General features: G+C 56.0%; 1 protein-coding gene across 3 annotated transcripts; it reads right to left on the minus strand.

The window, feature by feature from the left end:
• Positions 1-1094: 1094 nt before the first annotated feature.
• On the minus strand, positions 1095-19074 carry IL23R (interleukin 23 receptor). 3 transcript variants are annotated; one of them, XM_056356643.1, is made up of 15 exons: positions 18865-19074; positions 16328-16422; positions 15284-15438; positions 15023-15146; positions 13933-14132; positions 13615-13760; positions 12429-12588; positions 11588-11670; positions 11090-11306; positions 9699-9896; positions 8929-9012; positions 5117-5167; positions 4264-4360; positions 2957-3047; positions 1095-2498 (listed from the first exon to the last, which is right to left on the minus strand). In XM_056356643.1, the coding sequence occupies exons 1-15, from the start codon at positions 18943-18945 to the stop codon at positions 1878-1880; spliced, it is 2403 nt and encodes an 800-aa protein (XP_056212618.1). In that variant the 5' UTR covers positions 18946-19074; the 3' UTR covers positions 1095-1877. The 3 variants fall into 3 exon arrangements, with proteins under 3 accessions (XP_056212618.1, XP_056212620.1, XP_056212617.1); XM_056356645.1 differs by having other exon boundaries at positions 12429-12507; positions 15284-15577; positions 18865-18977; XM_056356642.1 differs by having other exon boundaries at positions 15284-15577; positions 18865-18977.
• Positions 19075-19476: the final 402 nt, after the last annotated feature.

The following is a 19476-nucleotide window of genomic DNA, read 5'->3' on the forward strand; positions in this document are numbered from 1 at the left end:
CATTAATGTCGTTCTTAGAAGACACATCCCTTGTGAATGTTCTCAGCCACCAGTGCCCTGCCGGCTCCACGGGCAGCTCAGCCACCAGCGCCCTGCCAGCTCCATGGGCTCCCCAGCCAGCAGCAATCACGTGTGCGGGTCTATGGTTCAGAGGCTCTTTGTGCTGCCTATTGTAAATGGAGACTCAAAACTATACGCAAATACGATGGGATGCTTGTGAGCATGCTGAGATGCTAGCAGGGGGGATTTACACCCCTGGGTCCCTCCTGGTAGCACTGACGGGAGCTGTGCGCTTCTTGCTTTTTCGGTGCGATGCAAGGTGAGAAGGCACCAGCCTCTCCGGGCCGTGTCTGATGGGAGTTTTGCATGGAGTTTCCACGTGCTGCTGCAGGACAGCGCCGAGGCAGCATGTGTATGAACCAGGAGAACATGGCTTTGCTGGCTGGTGGGGGCTTGTGGGGCTGGGGAAAGAGCTGGCCCAGCCAGCCAAGGCAGCGAGCCCAGGGACCTCCTGCCCCCACACCTGTGTGGCTGGGAGCTCTGCAGCATGCTCGTGCAGCTGTGGGCATGCACAGGTGTGCACTGATGTGCATGGTGTGCAGTGGTGTGAATGGGTGTGCATGGGTGTGCACGGTATGCATGGGTGTGCAGTATTGCAAATGGGTGTGCACTGGGTGTGCACGGCATGCACTGGGTGTGCACTGGCATGCACCGAGTGTGGATGGCCATGCATGGGTGTATACTGGCATGCACGGGTGTGCAGCTCTGGCACCAGCACCCCTCCCCACCCCAGCCACACACAGTGTCACCTCCACTGGCTGCAGCTCCAGGCCAAACCCAGTCTCTGCTGGGGTGTAAGAGGTAGGAGAAAAGGCCTGGCAGAGCAAACCTCACAGGGAGTGCTGGGTGCTCGGTGTTTTACAGAGCATTGTACACTTCTTTTATGCTTGTATTCCTTTAAAAAAACTGGATCCTTAAAAAGGTGTGGGTAATCCGTGAATAGATAATCCAACCTCACGTTTCCAGGGAGGTTCTGGTTGCTTTGGCAACATTTCTTAAGTCCCAGGAAAACTTGTAAATGATTTCACAACCGCTCAGCAGGAAGAAGACTCCTGTATTTCATATTCTGGATGTCAGAAGATCCGAATTCCCTGTCATGTGCCTAATAAATGCCATTTCGCTGTGCCACACTATGCTTCACGCAGCAAGGCTGAGGCACCGACAAGCTGCCGTGAGCTGGTAAATACCTCACCCAAAGCGAAGAATCTGACCAGCAACCAGTTTAGGGAGAGGTTTTAAATCAGCCTGGCGGGTGGTGAAGGCTTGTTCTTACCTGATGTGGGTTTTATTATTGAATGGGAGGGAAGATGAAATCGGGTTATTCTGTCATACAGAAAAGGTTTGACGTTCTTGGTGTTCATGTATGCTGTGTGATATAGAAATCCGCCTTGGCGCAGTGCCTCCTCCTTAGGAGTGAGCCCAAGCTATTCTACACACTTCCATCAGGATGTCTGAGGGGTCATTTTATCCATCTTGACTGCCATCAGCTCCAGGGATGAAATGCTCCAAGCATTTAGCAAGAGGATGACTTGGAGTAATCGTGGAAGCATATCGCATCCTGCAAAAATTGCTTGCTCTGTATTTTGGTTCTTATGGGAATCCAAGTTTTACAGGTTTTTTGCTTGTGAAAATATGAGGTAAGTTTAAAATTGTGATTTACTGGCCAAAAGTTTCCAAGCAGCCACAAGAATTCGTAGTCAATCAAGAGGGCAGATTTCAGATTTGGCATTTTGCTCCAGTTCTGCTGTTTGCAGTCTCAAAGGCTGACACGTGCCATGGTCATCACTTTGGGTTTTTAATTGTGACTACAGCTTCTCTCAAAATGACCTCCCGATGCTTTGTGGAAAGCAGGTCTTGATATCCACCGGCTCCCCGTTCATGGCTTTCAGGCAGGAGACCAGCTCGTCAGGGACCAGCATTTGCTCTTGAACATCACCCGCCGGCGCGAGCCCCCACTGGTGCCCCGGGAGGGAGCCGTGTCCCCCCTGGGCTGAGTCGAACACGTGGCTTTGCCCGCTCCGGCTGCTGTTTAAGATGAGGTTGATCTTCTCCAGAAGACAGATGGGGTGCTCCCCTCCCTCCCCATCCCACAGGTTGGGGACGGGGCTGGTGTAGTCCCTGAAGAAGGTGTTCATCTCTGGTTCTGGGAGGGCTGCAGGGGGCTGCGAGGGGTAAATATTGGCAGCTACGTACCCCAGCGGGTTCCCGCCAGACACCTGAGGTTTGTAGTCACTGATCTGCTCCGGGGTCACGATATTGGCTGGTGCTGTGCTCCCCGGGTGCTGCCCGTCCTCAGGGACCTCTCTGCTGGGCTTCCTCCTGGTGACCATGTTCCTGTCCTCCTCGTGCACTGGGACCTCCTCGATCTCCGTAACCATGGGGTCACTGCTGTCCAAGAACGGCTCATAGAAACTGTCACTCGTGGAATCACTCTTTTCCTGGAAAAAAATTGTGAGTGTATTAACAAAGCGGCAAGTTTACCAACGGGAGAGCTTCACTAGAGCATCCCAAGGAGGAAATGGGGCGAGGACTTCTTGTCTTTGTCCCATCTTCCTTCCCACCTCTCATCCAACCTCCCCTGCAAAGGAGACCGCAGCGAGGGGGACAAGAGAAGACGGGGAGCAGCCATGCCTGTCTCCACGCTTCTGCGTGCACTTCACGGGCAGCTTGAGTCAGCTGTGGCCACTGAGTAAGGAGCGCACTGAAGCAAGGTTTAAAGACCTCGGCTAAACCAGGCTCCCAGGCACCTTGCAAATGCCTGGGGAATGATTCCTGATCAGCTCCTGGTCCGTTAGAGCTTAATCCTCTTCCCAGCCATGTTTGTCCCAGCTCTGGAGCCAGCTTTCCTCTAAGGGGAGACAAGTGAAGAAGAGCTGGGAGGTGCTGGGGCGGTTACCTGGAGTGCCTTTACCACGCTGCTGTTTTCCATGTGGGGAAAGTCTTCGGACAGCCATTTCGGCAAGAGCGACACAACAGTGGCGTTAATTCTTTACCAAAAAGAAAAGAAAAGAAAACAAAACCAAAAAGCCAAGCTGTTAGTCCATTTTATTAGTCACTTTTTCCTCATGCAGGAGGAAACTGCAGAAGCAGCACATCCACCCTTCACGCGAGGCTCGGAAGCCCCAGGTTTGCCCCATAGCGATGGGAGTTCCCCATCGGAACTCTAGCTTTTCATCTTCCAACATCATCCCCCCAGGTTTGCCGAGCAGCACTGCAAGTTACTCTAGGTAAATCCCTTAGGTCAAACTTGTCTGTGCGCGAAAATGTTGCTGAACTGGGGGGTGAGGGGAGGACCAAGCTGTGTGCAGGGACCAGAGGCGGCATGTGTGCCCTGAGCTGATGGAACTGGACACACAGCAGTGATGCACATTGATTTTCCTACAGCCAAAACTGCTGCAGAAATGAAAATCTTTTGTGAGAGATTTTAATTTTGCTAAGCTTTGCTGGCATTCTGGTGCATTGCTGTGCTCCCGGGAAAACAGGCAGTCCCTGTTGCTGCTGAAATGCCCGTGTTCCACAATTACACCGAGAACAGAAGGATTAGGCTGGGTTCAGGAACCTTTGACATCCTCAACCCCCAGGTCTCCTGTCCACTATTTTTTTGTTTTGTTTTGTTGGGAAGATCCAACCATTAGCTCTGTGCCACAGAGGTCACCCTGGATTTGTGCCAGGGACCGCAGTGCCTGGGATTCCTGGACATCCCTGTTCCAGTTAAATGGCAAACAGGGATAGATGAGCGCTGGTTTGTGGGGGTGCCTAGCAAACAGCAGTCAGTATTAAAAAAACAGTATTAAGGTTCTCCCCATTGAGTTTTCCAGCTGCTCCACTCTTCCAGTCTCTGCCTGCCCCTCCGGGTCCGGGAGTGAGGGGCTTCAGGCAAAACTGGCAGGAACAAGTCCTAGGATAAAACTTATCTGCGGAGGGTGCTTTTCTATCCCCTGCCCTTATATCTCTGTAATAATCCCATGTGTCCCTAAGGCTGGCCTTTCCAGAGGAACGATTTTCTGACTTTTTTTGTTGGTCTCTGCCTTACTGGAGAGCACACAAGTGCCTTTTCACACAGCAACCTGGTCAATGGGTGAAGCTGGCTTCAGTAAGAGCAGGCTGCAGGGAAAAGGGCTGGGTCCTGCAGTTAGGTTTGAAATATTCTGGAAGAAAAGTAGGAGGGAAATAAGGAAAAAATTGTGGGGGAGAAAACCGTACCTTTTTCTGGCTGATTTTTTAGACATCAGGATTACAAAACCAACCGACAGCGTGACCACGCTGATGCCCAGTCCCAGGAGCACTCCAATGTCACCATCTGGGAAGGACGGAGAGGAAAGCCATCAGCCGGGTGCCCCGCTCCGGGCTTTCACTGGGAAGCACACACCTCTGCTCAAGCGGCCGCCAGTGTTTCCCCTACCCTTTGGCTCCTCTGTTCCTGCAGCAAAGCCCCGAGAAAAGCAAAACCAAACATGCTGCCCCACCATGCCATGCTATCTCGGAGAGGAGCGCTCGCTGCCTTCAGCCATTTCCTACATAGCCTTACTTTCCAGAGTCGCCGAACTGAATTCTTTGGCTTACATTCGCTTTGCTTTTGCTTTAAGTGCTGCAGCAGATGGTAACGTGCGCTTTACCAGAAGATGTGCAAGGCAGAGCATAACCAGAGTTAGAAAAAATGGATGGGAAATGCTTAAATGAGTTTCTGCTTCCAACTGCAAGATGGAAACAGTCTATCGCTGTGGTCTTATACGTCAACATCATCTTGTATTTGCCTGGTTTGCTTCTCTCCTACTTGTTGTAATGTACATTATACTACAAGTCTCATAAACAAGCAGAACTTAAGGCACGCATTACACGGGCACAATTCATCCCTGAGAGCACCGCAGCCTTTCCTGCCCTGTGGCTCATGTCCCCACCAGGTGAAAAGATGCTTTTCTGGCTCTGACCTCTCCAAAGTGCAAGGGAACTTTTGCGTCCCCATCGCCAGATGCGGCAGGCGCTGCTCAGGCTAGAACTCCTGGTTCTGTGCAAGGTGAAAGTCGGGCTTACCCAGTTTGAGCTCCTGTCTGCTTACCGTGGGAGATCTCGCTGGAGGTGCTGCCCAGGAGCTGGTCCTCTGCAGGGACTTCAACAGAGAGAGGAAAAAAATGTCCGAAACTTCATTTAGAGGGCAGCAGGTGATACAGAAGCTATGGCTTGTTTTTATTTTGTCAATAACACACAGAAAAATAAATAATGGTATAGTGAGAAAAATAAAGCCCCCTAAAGCAATTGGTAACTCCGCCTCTGGCTGGACTCTACACCATTTCCTATTTCTCAGAGATCCAATTAAACGAGATGCTGATGAACACATAACCCCAATTACAAAGCATCCATGCACATCGCTCCCCTCAGCACCTGCAACAAGAATTTTGCCTTCCTGAGGGACTGTACACCATTTTTCCTGAGCACCTACAGATTGTACCCCCAGGTGTCTGAGCACCGTGGGACTGAGTATTCTGACGATACCTGTGGTGTGACGGGCTGTGCGGCAAGGGAAGGTCTGCAGCTCAAGACCCTGCCATGGCAAGAAGCATATTTTTGCTAAAATAAGCAGCAAGTTTTCTTCCCGGCCAAATTCAGGCATTCCCTTGGGATCTCTTCTTAACAAATACATGGTGCTGTTGCTGCTACAGAAAAGGGGTGAGGGTCCAGGGCAAGGGTGATCTCACCCTGTGTTGGCCTGAGCCTGGAGCAGAACCACAGCTCTGTGGTCAGGACAAGCCACCCACTGCATCTCCCTGGGGTCATCTCCCTGCCTGGGTCCCGGCCACCACCCCGGGCCAGGGTGAGCAGCACGGCTGGCTGCAGAGGGAAGGAGCCATGCTGCCACGCAGTCAGACCTCAGCTGGAGCCATCTGCTGTGCCTGGGGCCGCCTGGCAAGAAAAGGGGGCTCTGCTGGGATGTGCACAGTGTGCACGCTTGTGGTTGGGATGCTGTGCTGAGCCGGAGCATCCCGGGCAGAGGACGCAGTGGGGAGGCACGCCGGGGTGGGAAGCGAGCGCTGCTGCAAGGGCAAGGAGGGCAGCCAGTCCCCTTTCACCGTGAGCAGGACGAGAGTTGTCACCTTGGACTGCAGCAGTTAAAGCGCAGGTGGCGAAGGAGGACAACTGCTCTAGCAGCAAGGCTGAGGAGCACCAGGGGAGGCTGCCTTTTCCTCGAAATACAAGAGCAGTCTCAGCAAACATCTGTCAGGGACAGAAGCAATACAGCTGATCTTGCCATGGGCTCAGGTAATTGTCAAATCGTCCTTTCCAGCCCTGCTCCCTATGATTGTGCTCTGTCTTTCAACGGCGGTGAGCGTTGCTGCTGATGTGGCAGCGGATCCACGTTGTGTTTGAAGGAAGGGAAATGCCCCCAGAGCACCTGGCAATGTAAAGGATCCCTTTTGTAGAGTCACCTATGCAAGCACAGCTCACAGTGGCAGCAGGATTTTCCCAAGACAGCCAAGAAATTGGGGAAGGGCAGACACGCCAGTGCATCTTTAGAAGTACAAGGACCCAGGTGTTTTATGAAACCCCTCATTTCCACATTGAAAACTCCTCTGTACCCTGCAGTTTCTGGCTGGCTGCTTTAGGAAAAACCCTGCTGCTCCCCATGTTTGCCTCTCTGTCCCCAAAAGCCAGCTGTCCCAGCAGGGCAGGGACGAGAAGCCACCTCCCCCAGAGTGGGGCCATCACCAGGCTCAAGCTAAACATCTTCCCAGGGCAGCAGAGGACCAGCAGTAATAACAATAGCAGCTAGCATCCGCATCTACATCACGGGGCTTCAACTGGCCAAGACAATTAAGGATACCCAGCATCCTATATCCATAATACATAATAGATATATTATAATGTCCTAAACAACATGGGCCACCTAATTTCAGCCAGGTATTGAGAAAGTCCTGTCTCCAATTTGTGTGTCTGAAGCACATGCATCTCCTAGGAGAGCTCCTGGAGTTCAGACAACGCGGTTCCCTAAGCAGAGGGTTTGCAGACTGGAGCGTGCTGCAGACGCTGCAAAGCAGTTTGGGGGTACGGGGTTGTGGAAGGAGAGTGATGGAGCACGTTATTCTGCAGCCTGGGCATCCAGCAGTTGGGGGGGGGGGGGGGGTGGGGCAGGTATCACTTGCACAATGAACTTATATAAATTTTTAAAAAATCTAGTATGATTACAGTAATGCCTTACTGACGATGGATGGGCTCAATCTAAGCTGAAGAACGAGGTTCAAGCTGTGGGGCCGAGTTGGAGGAGTTCCCTGTGGGTGTCAGCTGTGGGCCGTGTTGCTTTGGAAGCAAACCCTGTCATAGACACGAGTTTCATTGCTGTCTCACGTTGGTACTTCCCCACATGAACCCCCCAAGCTTTGTTAAAGGAGTCTCTGCAACTGCTAGGGATGAAGTCTCTGTTTTTAAGCATTTATCATGTTTCTAGGCCATTTGCTCCAAGCCAAGGAGCATCCTCCTTTTGACCCCCAGCTCTTCCCCCTTGCACGCAGGTGGAGACCTGCTGCTGAGGTTTGATCCCACTTGAGGATCTGGACCCTGGAGATTCATGTCACCAGAGCTGGAGGTGCCCAAACCCTGACCCACCTAGAGCCGAAGGCTGTCGGTGTGTCCATGAGGATAACGGCCAACAGCCATGAACAGCCTGGGATGAACCAGTCAGGTATGCCTGTTTCCATTTCTTGGGGAAAAAATTGACTAACTGCCCTTCCCAAAGCCACGAGGGGTGCCAACCAGAAACACAGAGCTGGTTTGTTGTAGGGAAAGTATCTGGGCAGCTTTGAATAACTCATCTGAAATTGCCTCACAGCATGGGAGGGTGAACTGACGACATCCTCAGGTGTTGTGGTTGCCTGCAGCTGCAGCCAGCTCTGACAGGGCACCCAGGGCACTAACAGGTCCTGATGGCCCTGAGCAGTATCACCTGGGACCCCCACCCCCACACCTGCCCGCAGCCCTATTAAAGCTCAGCCTGGGCCTTCAACCCCTGTCTGGGCTGTGCTGGAGGAGCTCTGGAGGTCCAAACCCTGGCCCGTGGGTTGACTTTGTGACTTGACCTCAGCCCTCCCTTGCCTCTGCGGCCCTATTGGGCCACTGCTGGCTGCCGTGTGTGGCCTCCATCACCGTGGGGGCTTTGTCTGTGGTGCCCATGGAGCACATACGGTGGTGCTGGACAGTGTCCTCAGCTGAGATGCTGAGTTGTGGGTGGGTTATCCTGGCCCATGTGGGTGAGGACCAGCAGAGGGATGGGACAGCTCAGGGAGCATAATGTGCCCAGCTCTTGAGGACAGCCAAAGCCGACACATGCAGTGCAGGAGATGATGGCGATCCTTATTTTCCTTTGTAAATTGGCCCATGCTCTTATCTAAAACAGTGTCCAGAACTGAAGCCTGCTTGCTTCCCGCCCCAGGTAAGAAAGGGTCAGGCTGCAGCTTGGCCAGCCTGTCTCTGTTAAGTTGGTTTTTATCTTTTGGTTTATCTGTGACACTCTATTGTCAGATGTGCAAAGCAGGAATGTCATCCTTTCTATCACAAAAAGGGAGAATGCCTCCACTGGTGTGTCTTGTGAAGTAAGATGTGGCTCTCATGTGCATGAGGTCTGTGTGCAGGAGCAGAGATCAGCTAGAGAAGGTTTTTCATACAGATCCATTGATAAAAATCTCTATTTTTCATGTCCTGCAGCCAGCTGGTTTCTATCTAGAGCCCCATTTTTATCTGGTCAATGCGGGAGGGGTTTACATCTTGTTTCTAGAACAAGGTGATTCTACAAAACCGGCAGGTGGTGAGAACCCTGAGGATGAAACATCAAGCTGAGCTCTGCTGCAGCAAGCGGCAGCTTCTCCACCCAGCGGGGCTTACCTTGGCCAGAGCTCGGTCTGCTGACTCCATCGGGGTAGACTGCGTATACCGACACGTTGATGTGACCTCCTGCTACTGCTTTTGCTGGAAAGAAGCAAGATTTGCTTTTAAAAATGTGTTTGTCAGCTGCTGTCAGAGCTCTAGGCTTGCTCAGGGGCTTGTTGCTGAGTGGTAAAAGTGGGTGGAGGTGTGCGGGGTTGTCCGGCTCCGAGCCCACCACACGCCTCCCCTGGGGAAAGCCGCTGCATGAGCTGCTCCTAAAAAACCCTGTGGCAGAGCGAAGACTAGGGAGTACCCAAACCCAGTAAAGACCAGAACCGATGTGGGGAGCAGGAGGCCCGGGGTGCCCGGGCTGTGCAGGTTGGCCCCACCGGGAGGAGGGGTGCTGAAACCTCAGCCTTGGTGCACCAAGTGTGGTACCTTCTCCCCTTCACCCTTTAAGCACACGCATGCATCTTCTGTGCTTGGGCAGGCCCTGCAGGTCTACTGTGGCTCCCCTGCCTGCCAGCTCACTTGTCACTTCATTCTCTTACCCTGTCCCTTCTTTCCTTGTGACCTTTGCCTGGGGGACCAGATCCCACCGACTGCCCTTGTGTCTCCTACTGCTTTGCTCCTCCTTGCTCCCTAAGGGCTCTTCATTGTCCCACTTGCCAAAAACAAGTGGGCAGGGGCTTAATTTCAAATGAAACTCTGCCTTTATAATATATTTTGGCTTTATAATACCCTGATGAACTGCACCAAATAGCAAAAGGACTCCTGGAATATCTTACCTCGGATGTATGTGTGTGTTTCCTGGTGTGGGACTTTCTTCCAAAAATACTGTTCCTCCCAGCCATACCAGGTGGTGGAAACCCCCTCCACGATGAACCAGAGCGGGGACCTGCTGCTGCGGGGTGAGGGCTGCCAGGCCACCAAGACCCTGCTCAGGTTGTCGGGCTTAACCTCCACGGCCACCGGGGCTGGGAACTCTGCCGAGAGAGACGGAAAGGGGTCTGTCACCCGACCTCGGCCAAAAAGCAGGAGACTTGGCAGGGTCAGCCAAGCCCCGGCAAAATGTCCTTTCTGAAAGTAAGGACTGATGAGGGAATGCAAAATTCTGGCCTGTTTCCAGCTTCCCTGTGCTGCTTACCCGCCTGTGCCGCTGTAGGTGTGCTTCAGCTGGGCTCCCCATCCCCCCCATTTAGGGCAGAAGCCCCATTTCTTATGTGACCATTCTCAGATGCTTCCATGGTTTCTAACACGCCAATAACCCCTGTGTCTTCACTGCCACGTGCATCTCCATCCCCTGCCTCCCCTGGGACAGCAGACCGAAGGACCTCGCTGGCACACTGTCCCCCAGACATTGGTGTCCTGCCCCGAAGCTTCTTTCTGGTGAGCCTGGGTTTACCCCTTTCCCCGCTCAGGTCCAGCTCAGCTCCCTCGGTGAGCCCTGCTAACTCCTGTTCTCTCTGCTCACCCAGATACCTCTGTGCTCACGTACATGTATCACAAAGCATATCTTCAGCTTTGCCATGTTCCATCTGAAACACTCTACCTGTCACTTCTTACAAGAAAGGCGTGTGATTCTGATAAGTATGGGAGATTAGAGAAATTTTTCCACCTTATTTCTCTTAGTTTCTTTTTAGTCATATATTTGTCCTCAATTTGAATGGGACTTTCCCCTCCTGTTGCTCATTAAAAGAGACATTTTTTCAGAAACAGGAAAGCGTGGTTGTGGGGAAAACCACAGCCTGTGTTGGAGGGAACCCACGGTGGCCAGGGAAGGATTTCTTTTCCCTCCCTTACTGTTTGCAAGGACCCAGCTCCCAGCCAGGGCTCCCCCTGGCAGAGGCAGCCGGAGCTATTTTGGGGAGCACGGAGCAGGGGAGCACCCTTGTGCCGAGCCTGCCGCACAGCACCGTCCTGCCAGCCAGCGTGGGCTGGACAAACTTATTTTTAAGCTTGTCATTGCTGCCTTCAGAGGCCGAGGGCTGAGTTATGTGGCTGTGGAGCATCTCCATCTCTGGGGGATGCTGGCCTCGTCTGGAGGTTATCATGTTCCTCCATGGTGGGTAGCACACCGCCGGGGCTTTCCCCTTCCTTTAAAGCCATGCATGCACCAGGCAGCATTTTCCCCCTGCAATCCTGACAAAAGCGGCAGTTGGCATGTGTGAGATCCTACCTTCCTGACTGCCAGCTCCCTGGCTGAGGGTGATGCTGGCCGGGCTGGAAGCCCCCTTGGAATTGTATGCGGTGATGCGGAGGGTGTGGGCTCCTGGGGGCACCAGGATGCTGCACACCGTGCTGGAGGTGTTGCAGAGAAGCAGCATTCCCCAGGGGCTCTCGGCAGCCACGGTGTAGCCCAGGATCCTCCCTCTGGCATCCTGGGGTGACAGGGGCTGTGAACAGTGAGAAAGACAGCCCAATGGGGATGGGCATGAGGTCCAGTGCTGAGCTGCCCCAGTGCAGGACAGCCATCCCCTTGGCTGGGCAGCACAGGGATGGATGGTGCAAGGATGGAGAGATTTTGCCCCCAGGACATGTTGGGGTCTCACCTTCCCCCCAGTTTTGGTCCCTCTTTAGGAAGGGCATTGCCATCCGCTGCCTCTTGGCAGGTGCTCTTTTCAGGGAGGAGCAGAGCATGCAAAAATGGCACAGCAGCTACCAAAACAGGCGTTACCTTGATCAAGACCGTCACCTCGTGGCTGCCGTTCGGGAACGCCGGGCCCAGGCGACGCCAGACATCGGGGGCTGTGGCAGGGGCTGCGGGAGGAAGCGTGGGACGTGGTGTGAGCTGCTGAAGGGGAGCGGCTGGGGCTCCCACCCAGGCTGCAAACAGCAGCAAGTGCCACTTTGTAGGGCGAGCGTGTCCCCGGCTTCCTCACTGCAGCCAGGATGGGAGGACATTGCTCCTCGGGCATCCCAGCCTGCCGCCGGCCAAGGTAACGGGGCGGTAACTGGGATGCAACGGGGGAAGGTGACCCAGGACGACAGGTATTTGTGGCTGGTGGGACACCTCGGGTGATGTGGCTTTTCCACCTGGGACAGGAGGTGCTCCCACTGCTGGGGAGCGAGCAAGCTACCCAAGATGGGTAAACATATCCCATCCTTTCTGTATGGAAACCCACGTGTCTGCAGAGCCCCCCTGTTTCTCTCCAGCTCCCACGCTGCAGCAGCCTCGGGAGCCTGCCCAAATCCCCAGGACCTGCCTGTGGGGCCAGGAGTGCTCGGAGGGTGTGAGAGGAGCTGCTAGCCTGCGGCAGTGCTCAGCTCTCGGCCGCAGCCCTGGGACGGTGGCGCAGCCTCCCAGGCCACCACAGCACGCAGTGGCCTCTGGCAGCACGGGGATGTGCAGGTTCCTGTGCCATGTGCACGCTGTGCACATGCCAGGTCCATGCCACGCACATGCGTGTGGCTGGCTGATGAGCCGTGCAGCGCCAGAGCTCAGGCAGGGTCCCTGGGGAGCATCTCCAGGGCTGGGTGGGAAAATGCAGCGAGAGCAGCGCTGAGGCTGAGCTTACCTGCCTCAGGGGTGGTGTAGAGGAAGGGGGGGCTCCAGGGGCTCCAGGGGCTGTCGGCAGGGCTGAGCCGGCACCTGACCTGAAACACGTACTGGGTGTTACTCTGCAGGTCGTGCCGCCCGCGGGGCCTGTGCTGCGCCGCACCATCCCACAGCTCCACCTGCAAGGGAAGCAGGGTGCTAGGGGCAAGCGGGACCCAGCCAGCCCCCCACGCAGAGCGGGAGCACATGGTGGTCACTACCTTCCTCGTCTGCATGGACAGGGATGGGCAAGGTCCTTCCCCAGCACCAAAAGGTTTGTCAAGCCCTGGCACAGGCTGCCCAGGGAGGTGGTGGAGTCCCCATCCCCGGAGGTGTTCAAAAGGCACACAGATGTGGCGCTTAGGGACATGGGTTAGCGGTGGGTTTGGCAGTACTGGGCTAATGGTTGGGCTTGATGGTCTTAAAGGTCTTTTCCAACCCCAATGATTCCGCAGTTCTCTGACTCTATGGGGCTGGCTAAGCCCCGGGGCACTGACTGCCAAGGGGTCCCCATCGCTGCTGTGCCTCCTGTGGGGCTCCAGCATGTCTTTTTGAGACTGATGCTGTTGCAAAACACGGTGCACACACAGTCCCCTCTGCTAATGCACTGGGCAAGCTGGTGGGTGCAGTGAGAGCTCCCAGACCACCGCTGCATGGGCTTTGGACACCACAGCAATTTGGGAGGCTGCGGTGGGTACTGGGATCCAGCCTCAGCCCCTGTCAGCACCCAGGGAGGTTTCCAAAAGGGACATGGGTGGAGCTGCCCCCAGCGTAGTTGTGTCTGCTGGTGCACTGGGCAATCGGTGAAGTGCGTGTGCGCTGGGGCATCCCCGGAGGTTTTTTTGCCTTGTCCTTGTAGAGTTATTCTGAATTTTGCCCTTTTGCTTAAGAAGCAGAGATAACCCTGCCCCAAAGGCTGCCTGCTCTGTTGGAGAGTGTTAATTGTCCTGCCCCGGCAAAGAGGGGCTGGTGGTGGCCAGGGGTGTGTGCCCCCCACTGGCACCAAACCAAAGGGGTGGCTTTTGAATGACCCCAAATCCTCCCATTGCCTGTGGGTGCTTAGGGGTCTCCAGCAAGACCAGGACTGGTGCGTCTCCAAACAGCAGGCAGCTCCTGCACACAGGTCTGTATGTGGGGAGGTTTTGGGGGGTCCCAGGCTGTCTCACATGCCATGCTGGGGTGCCTGTGGCTTTGTGTCGCTCCTCACAGTGCACGTTCTCCAGCAGTGTCTGCCTTCTCCAGTGGATGATGGTTGTGGGAGGTGATGTCTCTGTCGTCTCAGCACTGTCGACCAGGGGTGGGGTGGGCACCACTGCAGGGAGAACCAGCAAAGCATGGCGGGGGGGGGTGCTGGCACACCACGGGGGCTGCCCTCCTGTGTGTGAGCTGCACAGGTCCCACATCCCCAGAGCGATGCTTCAGGGCAGCGTGTATGGCCATGCACAGCCCCAGCAGCTCACGGATGGACAGCTGGACGGACGTACCCAGCTCCTGCAGGTCGAGAGGCCGAGGGGCTGAGCGGGCAGTGCCCAGCGCGTTGCTGGCCTGCACCCATGCTGAGTAGCGGCTCCTGCCATGCAGTGTGCTCAGCGGCACTGGCGAGCCTGCGGGGAAGACCTCCTCCTCCTCCCCCTTCTCCTCAGCATCCTTCTCCTCTGCATCCTTCACCACGGCCAGCCCTGTGCTGGGAAGCAGAAGGCAGATCTGATCAGAGCCCGTCCCAGGATCGGGCACCCACTGGAAAGACAACCCGGCTCTCAAGGGGTCCTGGCTCACGACTGGGGCACAGCCACCTCCAAACCCAGAGTCTGTCACTCCTCAAGCCAGCTAGTAAGTAATTTCCTTTGGTTCTTGATGTTTCTGCAGGGCATTTGCATTTTTACCATAGGAAAGGAACTTTCCTATTTCTTTCTGGCTGCATGGTTCAAAGTTTGAACGCAAGCAGATTTAGGCAGGCAGTTAATCACTTCTCTTCACAAAGCCTACGCATGACAGGATTCAATGCGTTTACTTTAATAGATAACTTTGAAAGCGTGCCAGTCTTGTGTCACGGGGGCTTCAGCGTCAGATGTGACAGAAAGCAGCCGGGGCTGGGTTGGAAGGGCTGTGGCACGCTGCACAGCAGCCGGCACATCTGCTTCAGGCTCAGGCACTTGTACCCTGCTGAAGTTTCAGTTTTGGGGTTTGGGCAGCAGTAGGTGCAAACTGCTGGCCACACCCTCTGCACACCCTTTAGCTTAGAAAGAGTCAAAAATCTGCAAAAAATGCATTGCTGTAATGCGTTGCAATGTGATGCAATTCTTGCTGGGCCACTGAGTGCCCTGAGTGTGTAAGGTCTGTCCTGCAGAGCTAAACCTGTGGTTTAACGTGCGGTTTGCAAGCCGGAGCCCAGGAAGATGTGAGCTTTAGAACTAGGGCACGACACCCACTCCTAGCTGCCGGCAGCAGAGGAGCCCTGGTGTCACCTGGCTTTGCGGCTGCGGCACCCTGACTGCACACCATGCACCGGCTCCCTCTGGCCCTGTCCCGCTCATCACTTCGCCCACCCTGCAGCCCCCCGCCCCGGGGCCTTACCGGCGCAGGTGGAGGGTGTAGTGGGTGCTCAGGTGGGTCAGCCGCCCCCTATCCCACGTGCACGCCAGGTGCCCCGAGCGCTCGCGGATGCTGCAAGTCAGGTTGCTGGGGGGGTCTGGAGGGTCTGCGGAGGGAAGGTCAGGCAGAGCATGTGGACACCCTCCCGAGGGGTGCCAAACTCAGGCTGTTGCAACCCCTCCCCGACCTCCTCGAGGCTGGTGGCTTAGTAGAAGTTGCCCAAACGCACGGCAGGGTACTCACAGCCGGCCTGGATGTTGGCACCGCACACCAGCTGGCTCCTCTTGCTGTTGGGGCAGCGGGTGAAGCAGGCAACGGTCCTGAAGGGCTCCTGGAAATCGTGCAGCCAGAGCTGGACGGTGCTGCTGTTAACGGGGTGCAGGGGACCCTCAACGAGGCTGTAGTTGAGGAAGATGAAGAACTCGGCACGGGGGCAGCCGGGAGTGGCAAGGCAGTTGATGGAGATGTTGGAGCCCATCAGCACCATGGGTGCAGGCTCGATCCAGACGCGCCCCGAGCACTCGATGCTTGCAACACCTGTGTCAACACCCCCTGGGTCAGGGTGGCCCTGGGTGGGTGCCCCACGGGGGAAGATGATGCCTGCAGGCTGCCCCGCTCCTCACGGGCGGCTGCTTTGCTGGGATGCAGGCAGCGGCATGGCAGAACAGCATGGCAGGGGGCTGCCCGTGCCCCCCAGCGCCCTCCCCGCCTTCAGCACTGACCCAGCACCCGGTGACTCATCCCTTCGCATGGGAAACAGCTAGTTTCACCCATTTTAGGTTTTACTCTAATGTTTAAATGACTGCAGGGAAATAACTCGTTATCTCGAGAGCTCTGATGCCCCGAGATTAGTGCAGCAGCCCCCGCACAGGCGCACTGCCCTTCGCTATCAGATGAGGGCTCTGCACCAGCCCTGGCAAACCCAGCTCGCAGCCGGTATCGCTCGATCTGGCCTTCCCGGAAAGGGTGCAGCTGCGCTCGGCTTCGTGTGCGCAGAGCCAGGATCGTGCTGCTGTCACCGCCGCTGCAATGCCAGCGGGCTTCAGCGCGGCTGGGCACGGCCCACTGCAAGGGTGCGAGTGGGGGGAGAGGGTGCCGTGGGGTGTGGGAGCCCCCTGCAACGCTAATGACATGCTCCCCCCAAAATCCATAGCTATAGCCTTATAACTTCCCTGCTCCCACTCCGATACCCCAGCAGCAGGGCTAGTGTTTGCTCCGGTGGCCAGCAAAGGTGATGCCATGGTGGCCATGCCACACTGTGCCGAGCCGTGCCACGCTGCCACTTACCTCCGCACAGGCAGCAGAGCAGGGCGTGGATCACCAAAGCCTCGCTGGAGCCTGCCATGGCCTGGACTGTGGCCGCTGCCCACGCACAGCATAGTCTGCGGGGAGGAAAGGTGTGAGTGGTCCCACCAGCTGCACCGCTGCCCACCACGGCCAGCTCTGCCGTCACCCCAGGGAGCGCAGGGCCTCCCGTGGAGGTGGGGCTGGGGATGCCTGGGGGGGCTTTCCCTGGGGGCCTGGGGGCAAGCAAGGCTGTGCTGGCAGCAGAAGCACAGGGGAAGGAGCCTGCCAGCATGCGGGGCTCAGCACGTCGGGTAACAGGCACCCCGGCAGCAGAGCCCAGTGCCCAGCCCTGGTGAGCATCCCTGGGGGCACTTTCCTCAAGTTTCTACCTCTGGTGACGTTTTTCTTAGTTTTCATCCCTGTGAAACTTCTCCAATCCTTGACTTATCCGGCTGCGTGCATGGATGCAGGTTTTGGTGACCCCAGGTGGGGAGGGTGTGGGGGAGCGCAGGCAGGACGGCCCTACCTCCCCGGGCAGGTGATGGAGCACACACTCCTGGCAACCAGCTCCCAGCACAGGCCGGAGCACCAGGAGGTGATGAGAGCCACCAGCACGGGTTTACAGAAGGGAAATCACACCTGAGCAGCCCAAGAGCCTTCCACCAAGAAGTCTGGTGTGGTGGGTGAGGGGGAAGCTGCTTGTTTCCATCCTGCCCCTCTGCTCAGCCCTGGGGAGGCACGTGTGGAGTGCTGGGTCCAGGGCTGGGCTCCCCAGGACAAGGGACACATGGATGGACTTGGGTGAGTCCAGCAAAGGCCACAGAGATGCCTGAGGGTCTGAAGCACCTGAGATGTGAGGCAGGGCTGGGAGAGCTGCTCAGCCTGGAGAGGAGGTGGCTCAGGGGGGTCTTATCCTTGGGTATAGGTGTCTGATGTGGGAGTAGAGATGAGGGAGCCAGACTCCTCTCAGTGGTGCCCAGGGACAGGACAGGAGGCAATGGGCTTACCTTTAAAATCAGGCATTTCCAGTTAAAAGTAAGAAAAATCACTTTAAAGGTGGCCAGGCACGGGACCGGCTGCCCAGAGGGGTTGCCCTGCAGTCTCCATCCCTGGAGATGCTCAGACCCGACCAGACAGTTTCATGGGACAGAAACTTCCCTTGTTTCCATACACTTTTCCCACCCCCTTGCTGCGGCAGGTGCTGCCCGAGCCGAGCAATGGCTTTCCCTGGCAGTGCTACCCCCCCCCCCCCCCCCCCCCCCGAGACAGTCACAAAATCCCAGGCAAGGGCTTCCCCTCTCCCCCAGGAGCCACACTTGTGTCCGCGTCCCACAGTCCTGCTTGAATTTTTCCCTGCTCACTTTGCCTTCCTCCCCAGCCTCTTTGGATTCCGCTGCCACCAGGGCCAGCCCCCCTCCAGAGGGGAAGCCCAGCCTCACCAGCCCCACAGCACTCGGGGTGCCAGGTATGGGACCAGGATGGTTTTGCAGTAGCCCAGGCACAGAGCAGCAGGGTGCAAGGGAATGCAGCTCCTGGAGGTGGGGGAATTGCTCTTTTCCAAGAGAAGCATCCTCTTGGAGCAGCCTGCATGGCACGCCCCAGCCCCCCAAAGGCCGGGGCGAGAGCCTCCCCGCAAGCCCACAGCACCCTGATCCCATCTGTGGGGGGTCCAGGCTGCTGCTCCGCTGCTGTGGGGTGGGCGCTGAGCAGACCCTCACCATAGCCTTGCACCCTCATTCACCTGCACAGTGCTGGAAACTGAGCGAAGCCCTGCGCCTCCATGGTTTTCTTTTTCAGGGAGCAATAATGAAAATAACCCCATAAAAAATTCTGGTGTTAGAAGCAAGTTTTCCCTCGAGGGACACGGTGAGCCAGAGGCCACTGTGAAAGCTTCAGGATTCTGTTGTTCCAGCCAAGTAAGGCTACTAGCTGCAGCTAATGCCTTTGTATTTCTCCTGCTGCGTGAGCTGACCTCGTTTGTTTTAAGGACTGTTCAAGTATTCATAATGAGTCAGATTTCAAGTGCCTTCCCATTACCTGACCCCCTAAGAGAACCCAAAGGCCTCTCATTGCCTGCAAACCGCCTGCAAGTTAGAACAAATGGGGGAAAACCCCCTGTGCTCTATGAAAAAGCTGAAAACATAATAAATCTGCCCAGCTGCCAGCTCTAAGCCAAGACCGCAGGCTCTGCCTCCTCCGGGGATCAGTCACGTTCCCTTTTTTTTTCCAGTTTACAAGCATTTGCAGACTCCAAAGCCAGAAGGAACGAGGTCGTTGCCGTGTTGAGAGATACTGATCTTTGATATCTGTATTTAAAAAGTCTCGTCATACATTAGCACTAAAGAAATGCAAAGCAAATGAAGAAGTAACAAGCTGTCCCAGCTGTGCAAGCCCAAACCGTGCGAAACCTTCACTGGCAGCGCGTGCCAGGAGCGGCTAAGGCACGCCAGTGGCAGCCAAGAAACACGGGCTGGGGGTTTCTGGCTTTAAACCCAGGGGGAGCGGGCTGGAAGCTGGGCAGAGCTGGGGGTCCTTACCTTGCCAGTCCTCAGGACATGTGCTGCCGGGCCCCTCTGCCTGCTGCTGTGGCCAGGGCTGCTGAGCGTGGCGAGAAGCATCGGCGGCTGCCAGCGAGCCTGACCTAGATAGCTGCGAAACACGGAGAGTTTCCAGTCTGAGTCAGTCCATGGGAAAACCCAGCATCCCTTAAAGGAACAGCCCCGGGGGGCGGGGGTGTCTTTTCAGTCTTTAAGTCCTTACAGAATCTAGAGTCAAATTTAATCCCAAAGGGATTTTTCCAATGCTGCTGCTGCTGCGCGCGAGGTGGCAGGATGCCCAGCAGAGGGGTCCTGGGGAAGGGGGCTAAGCACTGTCAGCAAATAGAACAGGATTCTGCTGATCCCCGAAGCCTATGTGGAAAAACTTGAGAGAGGTTGTTTTCACCAGCACCCGGTGTCACCCACTCTGCATTGCACCAGCGGCCGGCTCACCCCAGGGTGCCATTGGACCACCCCTCTGCTTGTGCTGGTAGCCAGCTCACCCCAGGATGCTATGGGCCACCCCTCTGCTTCTGCTGGTGGCCAGCTCACCCCAGGGTGCTACAGGCCACCCCTCTGCTTTGTGCCAGTGGCCAGCTACCCCCAGGGTGC

Source organism: Falco biarmicus, chromosome 11 (assembly GCF_023638135.1).
Source record: "Falco biarmicus isolate bFalBia1 chromosome 11, bFalBia1.pri, whole genome shotgun sequence".
NCBI lineage: Eukaryota > Metazoa > Chordata > Aves > Falconiformes > Falconidae > Falco > Falco biarmicus.